The sequence below is a fragment of the Giraffa tippelskirchi genome, chromosome 9 (genome assembly GCF_054371585.1).
Source record: "Giraffa tippelskirchi isolate mGirTip1 chromosome 9, T2T-mGirTip1v1.2.pri, whole genome shotgun sequence".
NCBI lineage: Eukaryota > Metazoa > Chordata > Mammalia > Artiodactyla > Giraffidae > Giraffa > Giraffa tippelskirchi.
This window is the reverse complement of record NC_137283.1, coordinates 140,776,159-140,795,755: the sequence shown is the minus strand read 5'-3', so window position 1 is coordinate 140,795,755 and position 19,597 is coordinate 140,776,159. Positions and strand designations below refer to the sequence as shown.

Here is a 19,597-nt window from a genome sequence, read left to right as displayed (position 1 = left end):
CTAATAATGAATTCCTGTTTATTTCGGCCTCAAAGTCTTCCTGAAGACACCCCTTGATGCCTCCGTAGCATCTAACACTTGTACCTTTCTCAGTGAATATAGTTAATTGATTTTTTTAAGTCAAAAAATTGATTTTTTTTTTTTTTAAGTCCACTCCAGTAAGGGGCTAGGAAAAAAAAAAAAGTGTCTGGGATTAAATTGTTTTAAGGAAAAAATATATGGTGAGTAACAACAGGCTGGGTGTGGCACGATACCACTCTGCTTTTCTCCCTGAAGATAAGATAGCAATCCCAGGGCCTGTCAGTGGTGAAGTAGAAAGAGCGCCAGGCTGGGAGTGACAGCGGTTTGTGGTCATGCTGTGATACGTGTGGGCAGACCTGGGGAAAAAGTTCTAATTGTTCAGGCCTCCACTGTACGTGAAAAATTAAGAGTCCTTTCCAGTGCTAGCACTCTTACGAGTTATAGGCCCACACAGTCTTTCACTTCCCTCTTTCTTTAAAAGGTAACTCTCTGGTGTGTGTGGGAGAGAGCTCTTCCTTTTGTTTCTCTCAAGAGCAGGCATCAAGGTACACTGGGTATTATAAAATGCTACAGTGAATAACTATTAGTAAAAGACAATGATATCTCATTTCCAAGACTAAGTTTTAAAATGGAAATGTGGTCTGTATATAAGAATAGCATAAAAGGAATCAATTATATCTAGAATCAAATGACAGGCTACGAATGGCCATTCAGGGCTCTCGGGACTACATTTCTCTTCTAAGATCAGTAGTACAGACAAGAAAGGCTGAAACACCAACCCCACCAACCTTTTCATTCAACCAACACAGCTTATCTTCTGAATAAATTGCTAATGATAAGGATGTTCTTTTTATAAAAATCAAATCATAATGCTAAAGATGTAAAACTATTAATAAACTACTGAAATGTTTATCAGGTGTTTATATTAAAGGCTTAGCCACTTAAGAGAAAAGGAAAATAATCTCTCCAGTCTGTGAATATCAAGGAATTATACAACAAGCCTTTTCTTTTCCCAAGCACTTGGAAACAAATCAAGATATTTCCAAGGATTTGTTTTGTCTCCTGTTTCTATGGACTTATTTAATGCATTTTCACATGTTAATACTTCCCTCCTTTCCTCATGACAGCTAAATTTCAGATGCTTTCTTAGCATCAGAATATGCCTCCCCTTAGCAGAGCTTTAAGGATTACAAATCTTTCAAGTCAGCCTCAGACACTTTCCATGGCAGGCAGATCCTGTATAAATTGCACTGTCCCACACAAAGGAAACAAAAAGAAAATCCTGTCTATGAGAGGAAGTGAGACTTTCTTCTTTCCTTTTAAATGACAGCTTTTTCTTACATCTAAAGCTTTAAAAACTCTAAGTAAGCAAGAAGAAAACTAAAGGAACCATTGAGCATCCCATCCCACCATCCACAGACAATCTCTGGTAACAGGCTAGCAGAGTCCTTTTCACGTTCACTTTTTACAAATGAAAGTGTGCTATTCTGCCATTTAAGACGTGCTTTTTTTGATTTAAAAGACTGAAACTATTTCCCACAGAATTATACATTATCCTACAAGATCCCATTTAATAACTGCCAAGTATCCCAGGACAGCGGCACCATGCAGTAGTTAATCAACCATCACTGCTGGACGCTGGGGAGGCCCTTGGCCGCTCCTTCCTACCGCACGTTCTCCACGCCCTCCCACCTCCTCCAGAATCGCCCCAGGGCCACCCCCGACTCTTCCCTATTCACTTGGGGACAGTAGCCTGCGGTCACCCACTGCTTGCTCTGCGGGGTCAACACCAACCTGACAGCACGGAGAGGCGGCCAGGATGTCGTAGGTGTACATGGTGCCCAGCTGGTGCCAGCTGCCGTCCCACCGCGACTTACACTTGATGCAGATGATCTTGTGAACACCCTCCAGGCAGTCCACGCACACCGCATACAGGTGCATGAGCCTCCCTGTGCACAGAAGACACGAGGCTGAGAGTGGCTGGCAAAGAAGTCACCTTTGGTCACCAAAGGGGATTAAAACAATCACTTATTTATCAGTTATAAGCCAACACTTTTTCATCTGAACAAATATAAAAAGCAAAATAGATGATACATATCATATATCCCCAAGTTGTCCTTTTAGAATAACGATGGATTACCAACTACTGTCAATGAGACACGTACTTTAAGTTCAGGCTTATTAAACACTGGCTTCAGTTCACTTTTCTGAAAAGTGCTGCCAGGTTCACAATATGTATATCCAAACTCACATACCAAGCCACAGAGGCTCATAACCAACCTGGGATCATGCAGGACTTTCTGGTCAGAGGTCTACTGTGGAATATGGAGGCTGAACCAGCAATGCTGGTCTGTGCTCAGGGGCTCTCATTGTCCCCTCATAAAAAGCCCAGAGTCTGTCTTGGTATTGATAGCCCAGAATTATGCCACAGCCAAAATTACTATGTTAACTGTTCTTGCCTCCAAAATTGCTCAGCCATCACCACATCCAATTTAGGAACCAGAATTATATCTTACTTGTGTTTTTTTTCCGAAAGGAGTTCGATGTCTTGTTATTTACTGGGCTCTTGAAAGTCACAAGCTTATCCTTCTACTATTCATCAATATCTAATGCTTACAAAGGAAAGACATCACCCTAGTTTATATGGAAGGGTTTAGGTTCAAATCAGGGAAGAGTTAGATGTCCAGCATCAGGCAACAGGTAGCAGCAACAACGTGCTCTCTATGTGGGGATCAGGGTTCCACTGTGCTAAAAAACTACCATCAGCAGGACACATACTCCTACGCAGTTTCTTATTCAGAATGTGCTACTCACTGCCATCTTTTCAGTGGTTAAGGGCCAGCCTGCTCCTTACCCACTGGAAAGGGATATACAGTACTTATAAGGAAGTCTTTCATTTCATTCTCTTACAAGACTCTCTCCACCTCTGTGAGAACTATGCCCTCCTTGAAGGTGCAATGTCTAGCACAGTATCTGGAACATGGAAAGCATTCCATAATTGTACGTTGCATGAATGGATGGAATATGTTAACAGCCAAAGACATTTTAACCTTGGGGGCCTCTGCCAAAAATGGGATGGGTGACAAGAGTTTCTTGCAATATTGTCCACCTCTGCTCTGTAGTGTACTGAAAATAAAATGATCTCACATGCCATGCCCACTCAGAGTGGCCTAGGGCATTTCAGAATGTCAATTCAGTATCAGCTGCCACTGGAAAAGGCTTCATTTCCAATCTCCCTCCTAGACTTACTCACTGCAGTTCTCCAACACTCAAAGACACCCAGGTGGCTGGCTGGGGCAGGGACAGATGGAAAAGTCACATGTTGGTAGCAATAACTACTATGATGAAGTTGACAGTGAACCTCACTGAGTGCTTACCCAGGACCTGCACTGTGCTTGGAGGCTATGTGACTCATTTTACTTAACCCTCATGACAACCCTATAAAGTAGGCATTATTGTTATTCCCACTTCAGATAGGAAGAAGTAAAACTTACTAGAGCTGAAGTAGCTTGCTCAAGTTCAAAAAGATAGTAAGTGGCAAAGTCCAGAGTTAAATTTCTATCTGTCTGACTCTTAACCTCCACTCTATATCATGGGAATTCCTGGCCTGGACTGAGTCTCTGAATTAGTTTCAATTACTGTTTACTCACTGTCCTAAGTACTGAGAATTTAAAATTTCTAAATCTACTCTAGGACTATGAATTCAAACAAATAGTAGATTTCTGTGGTTCTAAGTGGTAAAGAAGCACCAAAAGAAATCCTTAATTCCATCTGTCTCAGTAAATTAATAAATTATTAAACCTTAATAAATGATCACAACCAAGCAAAAGCATCTTCGTCTGGAAAAGTCAGGGAAGAGGAGCTGGAAGCTGAGGAAGACAGTGGCGGGGACAGGGCCCCAGGGCAAGGGCGTGACGATCCACAGGATCCGCCACTGGAAATAACACAATATTTCACGAGTGCATCACCAACTGCAGCCTGCAACCTTATGGCCTGGAATGGGCCTTTCTACTGGAACTGAAAATGCTTTAAGGGATACATGGTTGAAGCTCTGGAACGGAAGAAATGACTGACACTGGCTTGTTATAAAAAAGATTACAAGGACTTCTCTTAGATGTGGCAATAAAAACACAGACACATGCCAAGGCCCCATTTGTGGCACTGACTTGTTGGGTACTGATAAAACACCCAGATCCTCAGATTTCTATTATCAACAATCAAACTGCTCAAGACCTCTGTAGTACACACCTAATGCACTCATTATCTGTGGATGTATATGTACTTCAGGTATGTACACACTCACAGAATTTTCAAGCTATCTAATTTTTACCCTTTTCATCCACTCTCTGATGGGTATCCAAGATCAGTCCTGAGCTCGGTCATATACTCCTGCTTTTCCTTCTCTTTTCTCCCCATTCAAGAGCTCTCCCACTCTTTTAGCCACTAACATTATAAATAAGCTTCAGTGTTCATCCTAGATGTTTATTTCTCATGGCGCTTATGAGAGACATCTCCACACAAAAGTCCAAGCATCTCTTCAAACCCAGTACACACAATTGCCTCATCTTCTTTCGTCTAAGGCCTGGTCCCTTCCCCAACTTTCTCCACTCCTGTTCATGATAATACCATTTACTTTGTCTAGACTAAGAGTGAGCCAACAAGGACACGTCTTTATCCTCCACAGTCAAACTATTTCCAAAGCTGTAATCTTCCCTTTAACATAATCTCTCACAGTTATTCCCACCTTTCAATCTCCACTGTCACCACTCAGCTGGTTCCTTTTCTCCTTGCATCTGGAATGGAGATTTAAGTTACAAATGCATAGCTTCCACCCCTTGCAAACAATTTTTCTCCCAAGCAACCATTGGCTTAAAAAAAAAAAAATTGCTAAATTCTTCAATTCATCAACATGGCAAAGCTCTTTGTTATGGCTTGAAAGGACATCTATAATCTGTTCTCCACGTACTTTACTCATTTTCCACTCTAGAACCTCTGCTCCAGCCAAATGGTTCTCTCAATTCTCTGTCTCCTGATCTTTTTATGAACCACCATTCCTTTGCTCACACTACTTCTTATCAACAAACCCCTGATGTAGTAGTTAGAAACTGAGTTTATCAAAGTCCAACGCACCTCCTGATATCTGTCTTCACACTGCCTCCTTTGACTATCCAGGTCAAAGTGCCTCTTTCCTCCTTGGAAATGATAAGATGCTGCTTTATGTACATAATAGCCAGGTGATACCAGTTCCACAGGTGAGACTAGTGCCTTAGGCCTGGTACAGTTAGTTACATTTTTATAAATGCATCTTACATCCTAAGATTATAGATTGATGAGTAGCAAGAACTGATAGTACCCAGTACAAGTATGCAATGTGTAAGTCTGGTTGGTTGGTGAACTGATTAAATGAAAGGAATCTGTCCATCATGAATAGAAAAAGAACAACTCTCCTCTCTTATACCCTGTACCCTTGTACCCTCATTCATTTTCATAAAGAATACTTCCAGTCATGAAATGATGAAGTAAAGATGTTTCCATCTTCTTTCCTCTATAATTATCCCCACACAGTAGAAAGATCATGTAACAAAATACAAATTCCATCTTCCATGAAACAATGACATACTTGTAACTGTGAACCAAAATATGAGGTCAGAAATAAAATGGAGAAATAGTAAATGGTGCAGCTCTGAAACTGGACAAAAAGCACAGGGGAGGTTAAGATGAAGTGCTGAAAGAGAAAGAGTAATTTATTACGAAATAACCACACATTCTATACAACTTGCATCAAGAAGCAGAGTCTATTGAATGATCCCCTGCATCTGGGATAGCCTGACAACTTATTCTGAAGAACAGAATGTGACTGAAGTGAGTTACTCAGTCCTAAGCTTAAGTCTCAAGAGAGAAGGGCCATGCAGCTCCATTCTCGCCATCTTTACTGCCATCCTGAAAAGAGCACGTGAAAAAGCCCCGGCTAGTCTACTGGCACACGAAAGGATGTATAAACAGGGAAAAGCCATTCTAGCCAAGGCTCCCGAGGCCAACCAGTCTGCCAACTGAGAGACATGCAAGATGCCATCCTAACCAACCAACTCATAGAACTGTGAGAAATTATGAATCACCACTGTTTCACACCACTAAGTTTCAGAGTGGTGTGCCCCATAACAAAGGCTAAAAGACACAGAGGAGTAGGTGAAATTCCAGAAAATGAGTAAGACCAAATTCAGCTCACTTCCCCTGCTGAGAAAAATAAAATAGAGATAGCATCCATGAAATAAGAACAGGATGCTATTAAAAAGAACTTTAGGAAATTACAAATACAACACAGAACAGAAAACCTTAAACTCAGTAAAAATATTGGAATATAAAATCACAGAAATCTTCCAGAGAAAAGAATGATAAAGAAATGAACAACAGCACCAAAAAAATACATAACGAAGCATCTCCTTCACCTCAAAAAAAAAAAAAAGATCGGTCTAAGAGGTCCAACATCTAATTAACTGTTTTTACAGAGTTAAAAAAAAAAGGAAGAAAACGAAAATGGGAGTAAATCATCAAAGAAATAAATCAAAAGAAAATTTCCCCAAACTGAAGACTCTAAGTTTACAAAATCATACAGCTAAGAAAGCATCTTGCATGATGAATGGAAAAAGAGACTCACATCATGGTGAAACTTCAGAATACTAGAAAGAGAATATCTAAAAACCTCTGGAGGATAGGAAGAGGGGATAAAGGAACAGGAGTAAGAACAATATTAGATTTCTCAGTGAGCAACATGGGAAGACAGGAGTCAGTGAAGAAAAGTCTTCAAAGTTCCAAAGGGAAAATAATTATAACTTGGAAGACTATACCCAGTCAACTACCAATCAAGTGTGAAGACAGAATCAAGATACTATCAGACTTTCAACATCTCAAAACATCTATTCCCAAGCTTCCTTTCTCAGAAAGCTCCAAAAGGATGCTTCTCAACAAACAGGAAATTAACCAAGAATAAAAAAGAAAGTATGAGATCAAGGAAGCAGAAGATAAAAAATAGGAAAGAGATGAAGGAATTCCTAGGACACCTAGGTAGTACAGCTAGATAGTATTTAAGTGCACCAGGATGGACAAGAGCAGGAAGGTGAAAGTGTCCATGAAAAAAACTTCTAGAAAAAAAATTCATAAAATGTTTGACAGGTACGTGGAAATGTTTTTGAAAGGTGGTTTGCAGTGTTGCTGGAGAGTTAGAACTATCAACCAAAGCTTCAATAAAGGTTAAGCAATTATTAACTCTGATAAAAACAAAAGGTGTCCTGGAACATATGACTCTCTATACAGGAAATATATCTATATTTGCTGGCTCAGGATTAAACATTTACATACTCATAATAGTAAAATCATTAAGGATTCAACTAAGAATTGTGATGTATTCAACTAAGAATTCTGATGCATTATCCTGAAAGGGGAAGATACAAGAAAGCATAAATCATCATCTACCTTAAAAGTAAATCAATACTTTACTTCCCTGGCGGGTAGTGGTAAAGAATCCACCTGCCAATAAAGGAGACATAGGTTTGATCCCTCGTCCAGGAAGACCCCACATACCGCAGACCAACTAAGCCCATGAGCCCAACTGTTGAGCCTGTGCTCTAGAGTTGGGAGCTGAAACTACTGAGCCCAAACGTTGTAACTACTGAAGCCCTCGTGCCCTGGAGCCCAGGCTCCACATTAAGAGAAGCCACCACAAGAAGCCCGCCCACAGCAACTACAGACTAGCCCCCACTCACAGCAACCAGAGAAAAGCCTGCGCAGCAACAAAGACCCAACACAGCCAAAAAAATTTTTAAAGGTAAAATCAATAGGTAATACCTAAAATTGGAGAATGAAGTTAGCGGTTTTAAAATTATGATGGTAAAAATCTGAAGTTAGTTAAGATTTGAGGGTGTCTCTGAGAAGTGAGACAGCAGGGGCTGGTAGGAAGAAGTTAGGTGGGGATATATCCTTCTTACTATAGGCTTTCTCAGCACAGTTTTAAAATTATAAACAGCTTATATGTCATATACCCCATATTTATATAAATTCAATAGTTTTACATGAACTGACAGAGTTCTCTGTCAACTGACCAACCCCGTCATTCATTTTCGGCTGAAATGTTCCAGTCTCTGTATGTTATCCACAGCACTAACAAGCTCCCCACCTCTTACTCTTCGTGTGTGTGCTTGGTCGCTCAGTCGTCTCCGACTTTTTGTGACCCCATGTACTGCAGCCTGCCAGGCTCCTCTGTCCATAGGGATTCTCCAGGCAAGAATACTGGAGTGGGTTGCCATGGCCTCCTCCAGGTGATCGTCCCAACCCAGGGATCAAACCCAAGTCTTCAGCATTGCAGGCAGATTCTTTACCTTCTGACCCACCAGGGAAGCCCAGGTATACTGGAGTGGATAGCCTATCCCTTCTCCAGGGGATCTTCCCAGTCCCAGGAATTGAACTGGGGTATACTGCATTGCAGGCAGATTCTTTAGCAGCTGAGCTACCAGGGAAGGCACCTCTCACTAGCAGAGTAATATCTGACTTTTCCTTTTGCTGCGATCAAGAAAGTCTTGCCTTTCATAAATTTTAAGATTAATTTGACTAATCTAAAAACTCACTGTCTGTGACCCCTCCTTTTCCCTCGCTGTGTTATGTTTACAAGGATCAAAGAGAATATACTATAGCTTGCTGGGTATATTAACATAGATTTCAAAGGCAACTATTTTACAGCAAGTAAAACATTTTTATGCAATTCCTTCTCTTTCTTCCCAATTACTAAAAACTACACAGCCGAACCCTCGCTTCAAATTACGGCAAGACAAAAACATAAAATTGCCCACCAGGACCACTGTATACTTGGTATAGTGTAACATCAGAGTGAAGGATACCACCTCCACCACCTCACTGGGCACAGCTGAAATGTTCAAATGTTAGCTAGCTCCTGACTAGAACAAAAACACACAAGCAGTTAAAATGAAGCCCGAACACAGCCATCCCTTCTCGTTGGCTTTTCACTTCTCACACACAGAAAACAGGCAAGGTGAGTGAACACCTGTACCTTGAAGGTGACAGGGAACATCATATTCGATCTCATCGTGTCTCGAGGGGCTTAAGAATAGAGTTCCGTCCACCAGCGGGAACTGCTCGAACACCGGGAGCGCCCGGTGGCACAGGGCGCAGTTCACCACGTTCCTGTGGCTGGCGCTGAGGGCTGCCAGGATGAACTTGCGCAGGTCCTCGCCCTGGCCCATCTGGGCATCGTCCTCCATCCGCACGTGGAAAGTGTTCAGCTTGTGCCGGGGGATATGAGTCAGGAGCTCGGACAGGTCCAAGCGCCGGAGGAACTGCACGGGCGCATCGAAGTGGCCCCCTCTATGAACCGACAACCCCGCCGGACTGTAGTCAAAGTGGGCGTTTCGGAACACGTGGCCCCCGGCCAGGGCCTTTTTGTGAGGCTCCAGGTGGATGGCGTTCTTGAGGAACTCCCCGAGGTACCTGGAGGAGCGGGGGCCGCTGAAGTGGGCGGGGGAGAGGATGGAGTAGCCGGTGGGCGGGGACTGGCCCGGGGAGCCGCAGGGTGAGCGCGCCCCATAGGCTGCCGCCCCGGCCACGGTGCCACCCTTCTCCTGCGAGTTCTGCCGGTCCATGGAGTGCCGGCGGGGCAGGTCGTGGCTCAGGCCTTTCTGGGGCTTGGAGGGCGGCCGGCACTTCTTGGCCTCCTCCACCGCCTCGCCAGGGGGCCTTCCGGTGTTCTTCTCTGACCCCGACTTCTTCTTCTTCTCATCCTGCATCCGCTTCACCTGGTACCAGTCCGTGTCCTTCTTCAGGTGGCCCTGGCCGCAGCGGCAGGAGCAGAAGCGGAAGGCCAGGTCGTAGCCCTTCTTGGTCCACATGTTCTGGCGGCACTGCTTCTCGTTCCAGCTCCGGGCCCGGCCGATGCAGTTGAACTGGACCAGGATGCTGCTCTCCCATTCGTAGAAGCACTGCAGGTGCATCCAGGTGCTGTGCGGGCAGTGCTCGTTGTTGCACACCACCTTCTGGTAGTCGTCTTTCTCCAGGTCCACCGGCCTCCCGAAGCTGCAGATCAGGGGCGTTGCACAAGGGGCTTCTGGGGAGAAGCACAGAGAAAAAGAGATTCAGCTGGCGCGCTGTGCGATTCCAGCCGACGCCAAGAGTGAGATCAAAGCTCACTCATCATCCCGCCTGAGCCCATACACGCCAAAGGTACGCACGTTTCTGGTGTGGTGATTCCCACTACTGGAATAACACCAGACCGGGTTAGAAAACGCTCACTGCTTTCTTTTGGTGGGATGTTGTGCCAAGGGAATTTATTCTGTGATATTTGTTATCAGCTGAAAAAACCATTAAGCTTCAAAAAATCCAAATCCTTCACAGTGCAATTAGCTCTACATCAGTACTTGGAACAATGTAGTATGAGGTCTTCCTGAGACATGAGTGTAATAACAGGCAGTTTCAGGGTTCTTTTAAAAATGAATCCCTCTCAGAATAAGAGACACAGATGCATAGAACAATCTTATGGACTCTGAGGGATAAGGTGAGGGTGGGACGTTCTGAGAGAATAGCATTGAAACATGTATATTATCATATGTGAAACAGAACACCATTCCAGGTTCGATGCATGAGACAAATGCTCAGGGCTGGGGCAATGGGATGACCCAGAGGGATGGGATGGGGAGGGAGGCAGGAGGGGGGTTCAGGAAGGGGAACACATGTAAACCCAGGGCTGATTCATGTCAATGTATGGCAAAAAACACTACAATATTGTAAAGTAATTAGCCCCCAACTAAAATAAATAAACTTATTTAAATAAAAAAATGAATCACTCTGCTGAACTAGAAAATATGATGCAACTACAGAACCAACAAGATGGCTTCCCTGGTGGCTCAATGGTAAAGAATCTGCCAGCCAAGCAGGAGATGTGGGTTCCACCCCTGGGTCGGGAGGATCCCCTGGAGGAAGACATGGCAACCCACTCCAGTATTCTTGCCTGGAAAATCCCATGGACAGAGGAGCCTGGTGGGCTACAGTTCATGAAGTCACAAAGAGCTGGACACGACTCAGCGACTAAATAACAAGAACTGAACCAACAAGTTCAGATAGTAGCTCCAAAAGGGCTCTCAAACCCCTTTCTCACAGAGTTGGGTAATCCTGAATACCATGGAGAAAAGAAAACAGATTTGCCTCACCCCCAGCACTCTAGAATGGTCTGATACCTCATGGCGGGATGTTTGATTAAACTAACTGTTGGTCTACAAGAATTACACTGCCAGTTCATGAAGAAAAAAAACAATTCTCCTTAAGCTATGAGGACAGCAAGCAGAAACACCAAGGTATCTCTACCCACAGGGTATACAAAAAGCCAAGCAGGTTCCCAGAAGGGAGGTAAAACCTCGTAACACAGAGTAGACCCCATTTCTTAAGAAGTAAATAAGATTTATGAACATTTGGAAGCTATGCAATTTTCCTCAACGTTCCCAGCATCCCCGATGCCCACCGATGAAGCACCGCCAATGATGGGGCCCACAAAGTCGATGGCCCTCTATGGTACAATCATCCCCATCAGTGTGGGGTTCCAGGAACTCAGCAAAATGGCCCAAACTGACTTATCCACCTCCGTGATTACCATGGCTTTCCCATCTACCTCCTGGGAGTCACAACACTTCATCTTTACTTGTCCAAACCCCAAGTGCCCAGTGTAGCAATTCGCAGTATGAACTCTGCAGCCTGACTGCCGGGGTGAGAACTCCAGCAGTACCACCAATGAGCTGTGTGCTCGCAGACAGGTTACTTCTCTTTGTGTCAGCTTCCTCTGTATAAAATGCAGGTGTCAACTGAATGGACCTTATATGGTTCTTAAAAGGATGAAATATATGGATACACAGGTGGTGCTTAGAGCAGGGCCAGGCATGCAGTAAACCACCTCCACTTCCTCCCATTCTTCCAGGCCTGCCTCTAGACACCAGGACTCGCCTCATCCCTTGCATCCTGATCTCCCCACTCCCAGGAAGGTTCTGATCTGAACCTTATCTGAATCCACACTGTGATCTCATCAGGTGATGACTTAGGTTAGGATGCCTATTACACTTATCTGATTTCCTGGCACCACTGGGCCCAGGTCTTGCACACATCCAGTGGTGAATAAAGGCTCACTAAAAAGACACTGGCACATAAACCCCACATGTGATAAGCAGCAGAAGGAAGAGAGAAGGCTGTGATCCTAGCAGAAAGACTAGGGTAGGGAAGCACACTGAAAAGAAGAGTTATGTGTACACTGGGTAAATTAGCTGTAGTCACCTAGGCTCCATGTGACATTTTAAAACACTTTTAGTGTTTTAAAATGTTAATTAGTCAATTAAACAAAGTTCAGTGGCTTTTATCGTCAATCCTGCAGAGAAACCGCTTTGAAGGGAGTGACTCTGAAATGTACTGGCAAAATCCAAAATGATATTAACCCAGGACTAAGGAAATCAAATTTAAGAATGACCCAGGAGTACCTCTGCATTCACAATATCCAAAACTTTAAATTTTAAATGTTGAGATTGACTTGATGTTTCTTTTAAAAGTATTTTTCACATTAAAGAAAGGTAGGCTAAAAGGGGAAAAATTATTCTTACATCTTTTTTAAAAGTTCCAAGTGCATATCATTCAACCAATCCTGAGCACTTCCTACATATCATGTCTTTGGACTTGGAAAGATTGGCAAGTCGTGGTAAGAGCTCTAAAGACGTTCGTGCCTGGACCACATGCACAGAGGAGGGAACACAGCTCCATGTCCCTGTCCCTCTAACACCGTCTGTCTTCATCACAGCCATTCCCACCTGTTTCTCACCCTCCAGGACTCCACAATGAAGTGTCTCCACTCCAACCTGCCAGCTCTGCTGGTTCATATGGCAGCCACTTTGATGCGGCCTTATGGTTAAACCTTAAAAACATATATAAAGCCAAGTGTATGCATGCTGATGCTTCAGTCATGTCCAACTCTCTCTGCAACCCTACGGACTGTAGCCCACTAGGCTCTTCTGTCCATGGGATTCTCCAGGCAAGAATACTGGAGTGGGGTTGCCATTTCCTTCTCCAGGAGATATTCCCGACCCAGGGATCGAACCCGGTTATCCTGTGTCTCTTGCATTGGCAGGCAGGTTCTTTACCACTAGCGCCACCTGGGAAGCACTGAAGATAGCATTAACATGCATGCGTGCATGCGAAGATACAAAACCAGGGCTTGTTTAAAACCAAACATATGCAATAGACACCTCGCCCTGTTACATACTTCCAGCCTTAGGGCAAAGCTCTGAGGAACAGGGTGAGGAATAGGGGAGCCTTGGGCTGTGAAAAGAAGAGAAGCGAAAAGCAAAGGAGAAAAGGAAAGATATTCCCATCTGAATGCAGAGTTCCAAAGAATAATAGCAAGGAGAGATAAGAAAGTCTTCTTCGCGATCGATACAAAGAAATAGAGGAAAACAACAGAATGGGAAAGACTAGAGATCTCTTCAAGAAAATTAGAGATACCAAGGGAACATTTCATGCAAAGATGGGCTCAATAAAGGACAGAAATGGTATGGACCTAACAGAAGCAGAAGATATTAAGAAGAGGTGGCAAGAATACACAGAAGAACTGTATAAAAAAGATCTTCACGACCCAGATAATCACGATGGTGTGATCACCCACCTAGGGCCAGACATCCTGCAATGTGAAGTCATGTGGGCCTTAGGAAGCATCACTACGAACAAAGCTAGTGGAGGTGATGGAATTCCAGCTGAGCTATTTCAAATTCTAAAAGATGATGCTGTGAAAGTGCTGCACTCAATAGGCCAGCAAATTTGGAAACCTCAGCAGTGGCCACAGGACTGGAAAAGGTCAGTTTTCATTCCAATCCCAAAGAAAGGCAATGCCAAAGAATGCTCAAAATACTGCACAATTGCACTCATCTCACATGCTGGTAAAGTAATGCTCAAAATTCTCCAAGCCAGGCTTCAGCAATACATGAACCATGAACTTCCAGATGTTCAAGCTGGTTTTAGAAAAGGCAGAGGAACCAGAGATCAAATTGGCAACATCGGCTGGATCATCGAAAAAGCAAGAGAGTTCCAGAAAAACATCTATTTCTGCTTTAATGACTATGCCAAGGCCTTTGACTATGTGGATCACAATAAACTGTGGAAAATTCTTCAAGAGATGGGAATACCAAACCACCTGACCTGCCTCTTGAGAAATCTGTATGCTGGTCAGGAAGCAACAGTTAGAACTGGACATGGAACAACAGACTGGTTCCAAATAGGAAAAGGAGTATGTCAAGGCTCTATATTGTCACCCTGCTTATTTAACTTATATGCAGAGTACATCATGAGAAACGCTGGGCTGGAAGAAACACAAGCTGGAATCAAGATTGCTGGGAGAAATATCAATAATCTCAGATATGCAGATGACACCACCCTTATGGCAGAAAGTGAAGAAGAACTAAAGAGCCTCTTGATGAAAGTGAGAGAGGAGAGTGAAAAGGTTGGCTTAAAGCTCAACATTCAGAAAACTAAGATCATGGCATCTGGTCCCATCACTTCATGAGAAATAGATGGAGAAACAGTGGAAACAGTGTCAGACTTCATTTTGGGGGGCTCCAAAATCACTGCTGATGGTGATTGCAGCCATGAAATTAAAAGACACTTACTCCTTGGAAGGAAAGTTATGACCAATCTAGATAGCATATTTAAAAGCAGAGACATTACTTTGCCAACAAAGGTCCATCTAGTCAAGGCTATGGTTTTTCCAGTAATCATATACGGATGTGAGAGTTGGACGGTGAAGAAAGCTGAGCGCCAAAGAATTGATGCTTTTGAACTGTGGTGTAGGAGAAGACTCTTGAGAGTCCCTTGGACTGCAAGGAGATCCAACCAGTCCATCCTAAAGGAGATCAGTCCTGGGTGTTCATTGGAAGGACTGATGTTGAAGCTGAAACTCCAATACTTTGGCCACCTCATGCAAAGAGTTGACTCATTGGAAAAGACCCTAATGCTGGGAAGGATTGGGGGCAGGGGGAGAAGGTGACAACAGAGGATGATATGGTTGGATGGCATCACCAATTCGATGGACATGGGTTTGGATAAACTCCAGGAGTTGGTGATGGACAGGGAGGCCTGGCGTGCTGCGATTCATGGGGTCGCAAAGAGTCGGACACGACTGAGCAACTGAACTGAACTGAACTGGGAAAGGGCCTCTGACAAAGCTTTTATATCTACACAGCCTTCTTTTTCTTCCCCCCTTTTCTTTTTCTTACACAGGCTTCTAATGAAGCCATGGAGGGCTTGCCTTTCTGCTCAAAGACACAATTTCCTTCAGGATTTATTTGGAAAGGCAGCTGGGAAGAATGAAAGGGGTGTGGGCTCCAGTTCCACTGACTAGTTGTTTGATTTGGAGTAGTTTCCTCATCTGTAAAGTAAGGATACAAATGCTTGTGCTCTCTCACCTCAAATACAGGTGGAAGCGTTTCATGACTGTCAAGTTCCATAAAAACTCTTCTAAATTTAGTGCTCCCCCACTAAGTGCCAGCTGCTCCAAGACATTTAGAAAGTAAGTCAATAAATGAATACCGTCATGCCTTTTTTTCAGTTTCCTAACTTTTGCAATTTACTGAAACATATAGCAAACATTCTTTTAACTGTAAAAACAGCACTAGTGGCATTCAAATATCACACCTCTAACAAAATTTGCCACATTATAGAACGTATTTGATTGTTTCCTGAAAGCTACTTCTAAATTTAGAAAATTCATAGCTATTAAGAATAGTAGTCCCACAAAGGTATAAATGAGGTGAAGTGAGAAGAAGGGAACCCTCACATTCAGTGAGGGCCTCTGTTACGCACAACCCTCGGGACGTTAGTCTGAGCTGTGTTGCCTGACTAACAGGCAAAATAAGAAAAGGTTCCTTTATACGAAGGCAGTATGGTTTTAAAAAATGCATAGGGACTCTCCAGTACGTGTTTTTACGGCTTCAGCATCAAATGTCTCACACTCAGTTTCTATTTCTCCCTGCCCAAGTGAAAATAATCAGGGCTCACCTCATTCTGTTCCCTGACAGCTCAGTTGGTCAAGAATCCGCTTGCAATGCAGGAGACCCCAGTTTGATTCCTGGGTTGGGTAGATCCCCTGGAGAAGGGATAGGCTACCCACTCCAGTATTCTTGGGCTTCCCTTGTGGCTCAGCTGGTAAAGAATCCGCCTGCAACCAACGCAGGAGACCTGGGTTCTATCCCTGGGTTGGGAAGATCCTCTGGAGAAGGGAAAGGCTACCCACTCCAGTATTCTGGCCTGGAGTCAGAGACGACTGAGCAACTTTCACTTCCACTTTCACCTCATTCTGGGCAAAAATCTCAAGTCGTTTCCAGTCTGGACAATAAGATAAGGAGGCTGACATCACTTGAGCAACATCTGCCCTCCATCTCATCTTGTATCCTTCCTCCCACCTCAGGCCTTCGTGTCCCCCTCCCCAGCCCCACCCCCAGCACCTAATGAAAGTGAAGGATCTGCCAGCGGCCATTTACACTGGCTGCCCAACCAACCCAAAGCTTTTGATGATAAACTCATTCACATTGACAGGAACCCCCAAACCAGACATTGCCGTTTTCAGCTTCTTAACTGTGAAATTAACTGTTCTCACAGCTCTTAAAATAATTTCAAGCATCACAGGCAGGTGGGGAGTTTGGCGGGGTGGAGAGGCTTCTGAAGTCATGTGAGGCTTTCTAGACAAAGACTAAGGTAGGGAGTCAGTCACATTCATCCTTGCAAACCCACTGCAATGAAAACTGTGTCACGTGTCTAATGAATGTCTCGTGGAAGACAACTACGGCCCAATTAGATTTAGGAGTCTTCAGTGACGGAGTGCTGGAGGAGGGAAGGCGGAGGAAGGTGGCCCCCGGGGAGCTCAGCCCACTGTCCAGCAGTTTCCGCAGGCCTTCGAGACTCAGCCAGGAGTCCCTCTTGGGCAGCGCTTGGCCCTCATACTCACTTCCTCAAACTTACCACCATCTATTCTACCCTCCTTCAGCATCCAGGTACCAAATGCAAACTTTAAGGTTTCTGAACAACTATTTCAAGATACGGCTCTGTTCCATACAGTAATTCCTCTTAGTGGGAGCACACCCTCTTGTCTGCAGAGCAAGTTCCCCTGTGGGGGATGACTGTTCTGACCACAGGATGCTCATCTATCTCCAAGCTTCCTGAGGGGCTGGATCATGGTGATTGAGGATACGGACTCTGGAGCCAGCCAACCAGCCTGGATTGACTCTCAGCTCTAAACTTAGCAGTTTTAAGACCTCTGACTAGTCACTTCAACCTCCCTGGGCTTCTTTCTTCTCACCTGTAAAATGGCAGCAACAAGAGTGAGCACCTACCTCAAAGGGTTGCCGTGAATATCAAAGGAGTTATTAAGGCACTTCGAATGGTACACGGCCCATAATGAGCACCATTTAAATACAAGCAATTATTATTAAAAGCCCTATCACTTTATATTACTGGATGTAGAAACAAAAGGACCGCATTTAGAGCAAAGCTACAATCAGGAAGTGACCATCCTCCTTTCTCCATCTATAAATAAGTGCAAAAAATAAGTGCTTTCCCCCCACAGAGTGGCATGCATAAAATAAGTCACTAAATATGTACTGACAAGTTTTAAAGAAGCAGAAGGAAAATTCTGTTCTCCTAGCCCCTTAAAGATCTTCTACTCAGTGTCAGCCAAGTACCTTACTATATGTAGTTTTCAACCTAAGGAGATCTTTTACAAGCCTGGGTAACAGGGATTCACAAAAAGCATGGCTGCCTTTGATTCATGAGATGTGTTCCTAAAGAACTTACATAATTCAAGACTGATTATCTCACAGTCTGCGGGCGGAGTATGGGGAATGCATCCTCGGAACACATAAATCTGCAGCCCAGCCGCTGTGCTGTGTTTTTGCTTTACTGCTGCTTTTTAATATCAGCATTATCTCTAATATTTCTCAGTTGTACCTCATAAATTGACAGCATGGCATAGCATAGTGTTTTATCTTATTTCTGTTCCAAAGTTACAGATTTTCAGGATGTTTTCCAGCACGAGTATTATTAGCACAACTCGGATACTCTGAATGCTGTAATAAAGGTTTGAGTTAGAAGCTAATTTGAAAATAGTAACACAAATGTCACTTAAATCCATGAAGGATATATCTCTAAGCAACAAAAGTTCACATAATATTGCCAAGGGTTAGAAGGTATTTCTCTTAAAAAGAAAAGGATGTGACATTGGGTAACAAAGCATTTTTACAATTCAGTTGACCTGCTGGCTTTGAAAACATGAGATGGCCTGATGCATAATTTGGGGGAATGTGCCTGCTGAAATTTTGCACATAACATGAAACTTTTATTATCATTTGTGTCATTAGTTGAAATTTGCATTATTCAATTTGCATACAATGGGATCATGTGATACTAGGAAATAAATTAGCAGACTGCCTTTTCTCCTGCTTGGAGATTTAGATCTTGAGGGCACTGAATTACAGAGAACTACACAGCACCCTGGCATTTCATGTACTGCATGCACTCACTGTGAAGACTGATCCATGAGCTCTCGGAACCAAACCACAATATCACAGGATGCAGACAGAACTCCAGGTTAAGTACACGTGTATCTGAATGTGTGCATATATATAACAACAGAGAGACTACCCAGCTATTAAACCATCCCACTGTTGAGACTCCAGAAAAGACTTCATGTTATCTCCAGTACTATAATCCAATTTTAAAGCATTTTCCTTGCTTCCCTGAAACACTAAAGAACCTGATTCTGATTATCGCTGTCAATGGCTTCCCCTTTGCATGCACGAATATTCCAAATACAGCCATAATCAAAACTCCAAAATAATATTTTTATATGTAATTCCCATTTACCACCTAAGTTATAAGTACAGTGTCCCGAAAATGTTGGCCGACTTCTCTCCTGGTGCATCCAGAATGATGCCTGGAGACCAAAGGCCACAGTGGAGTTGGGCCCTCCCCTTGCCTCTGGATTCCCAAAGGCCTCAGCTGAAAAGACAAATGGCTTCACCTCCCCCAAGTCTGTCCAACAGGTAAAACATCCAGCTGTATGATCAACTGGCAAGAAGGGTCATCTGCAGACAAGGCACCCATCAGAAAATATGCCCACGACTCACTGCTGTTCAATACCGTCCAAACGTTCTACTGAGAGAAACAATTTTTAGGAAAGATGTCATAGATGATGTCCACACTCTTCTAGATCTGAGCTCCAGTGGGGTGGTCTGGCCTGCAGTGTCTTATTAAACCAGTACAGGGATTCTTGTCATGAAATGTAAATGACTTTTAGATGCATCGTGCCATTTCTGGGTCATTCAGGTCTCCACTCCAGCCCTGTTCATGTACTTATTCATACGCCAGGACCCTGGAGGCATCTGAGTGTGTCAGCCTTGCACTAGGTAAAAGCTATCCCTTAGTTAAGCCAGGTGTCACAGGGCTGGTTACCTAGACCACACTGTTTTATTCCCTGGACAGGCTGCTTTTAATGATGCACACGCAC

General features: G+C 43.7%; 1 protein-coding gene across 5 annotated transcripts in view; it reads right to left on the bottom strand.

Annotated features, from left to right (window-relative positions):
• Nucleotides 1-19,597, bottom strand: part of HECA (HECA ribonucleoprotein granule regulator) — a 45,651-nt gene that overhangs the window by 4,500 nt on the left and 21,554 nt on the right. For 2 of the 5 annotated variants that reach the window (XM_081528976.1, XM_081528977.1), the window contains exons 2-3: nt 9,080-10,129; nt 1,816-1,970 (exon numbers count right to left, since the gene is read on the bottom strand). In XM_081528976.1, the coding sequence (XP_081385102.1) occupies nt 1,816-1,970; nt 9,080-10,129 (1,205 nt within the window). Of the gene's footprint in view, nt 1-1,811; nt 2,018-9,079; nt 10,130-11,962; nt 12,040-19,597 lie in introns of those variants that run through there. The other 3 variants (XM_081528980.1, XM_081528978.1, XM_081528979.1) reach the window with 3 other exon arrangements.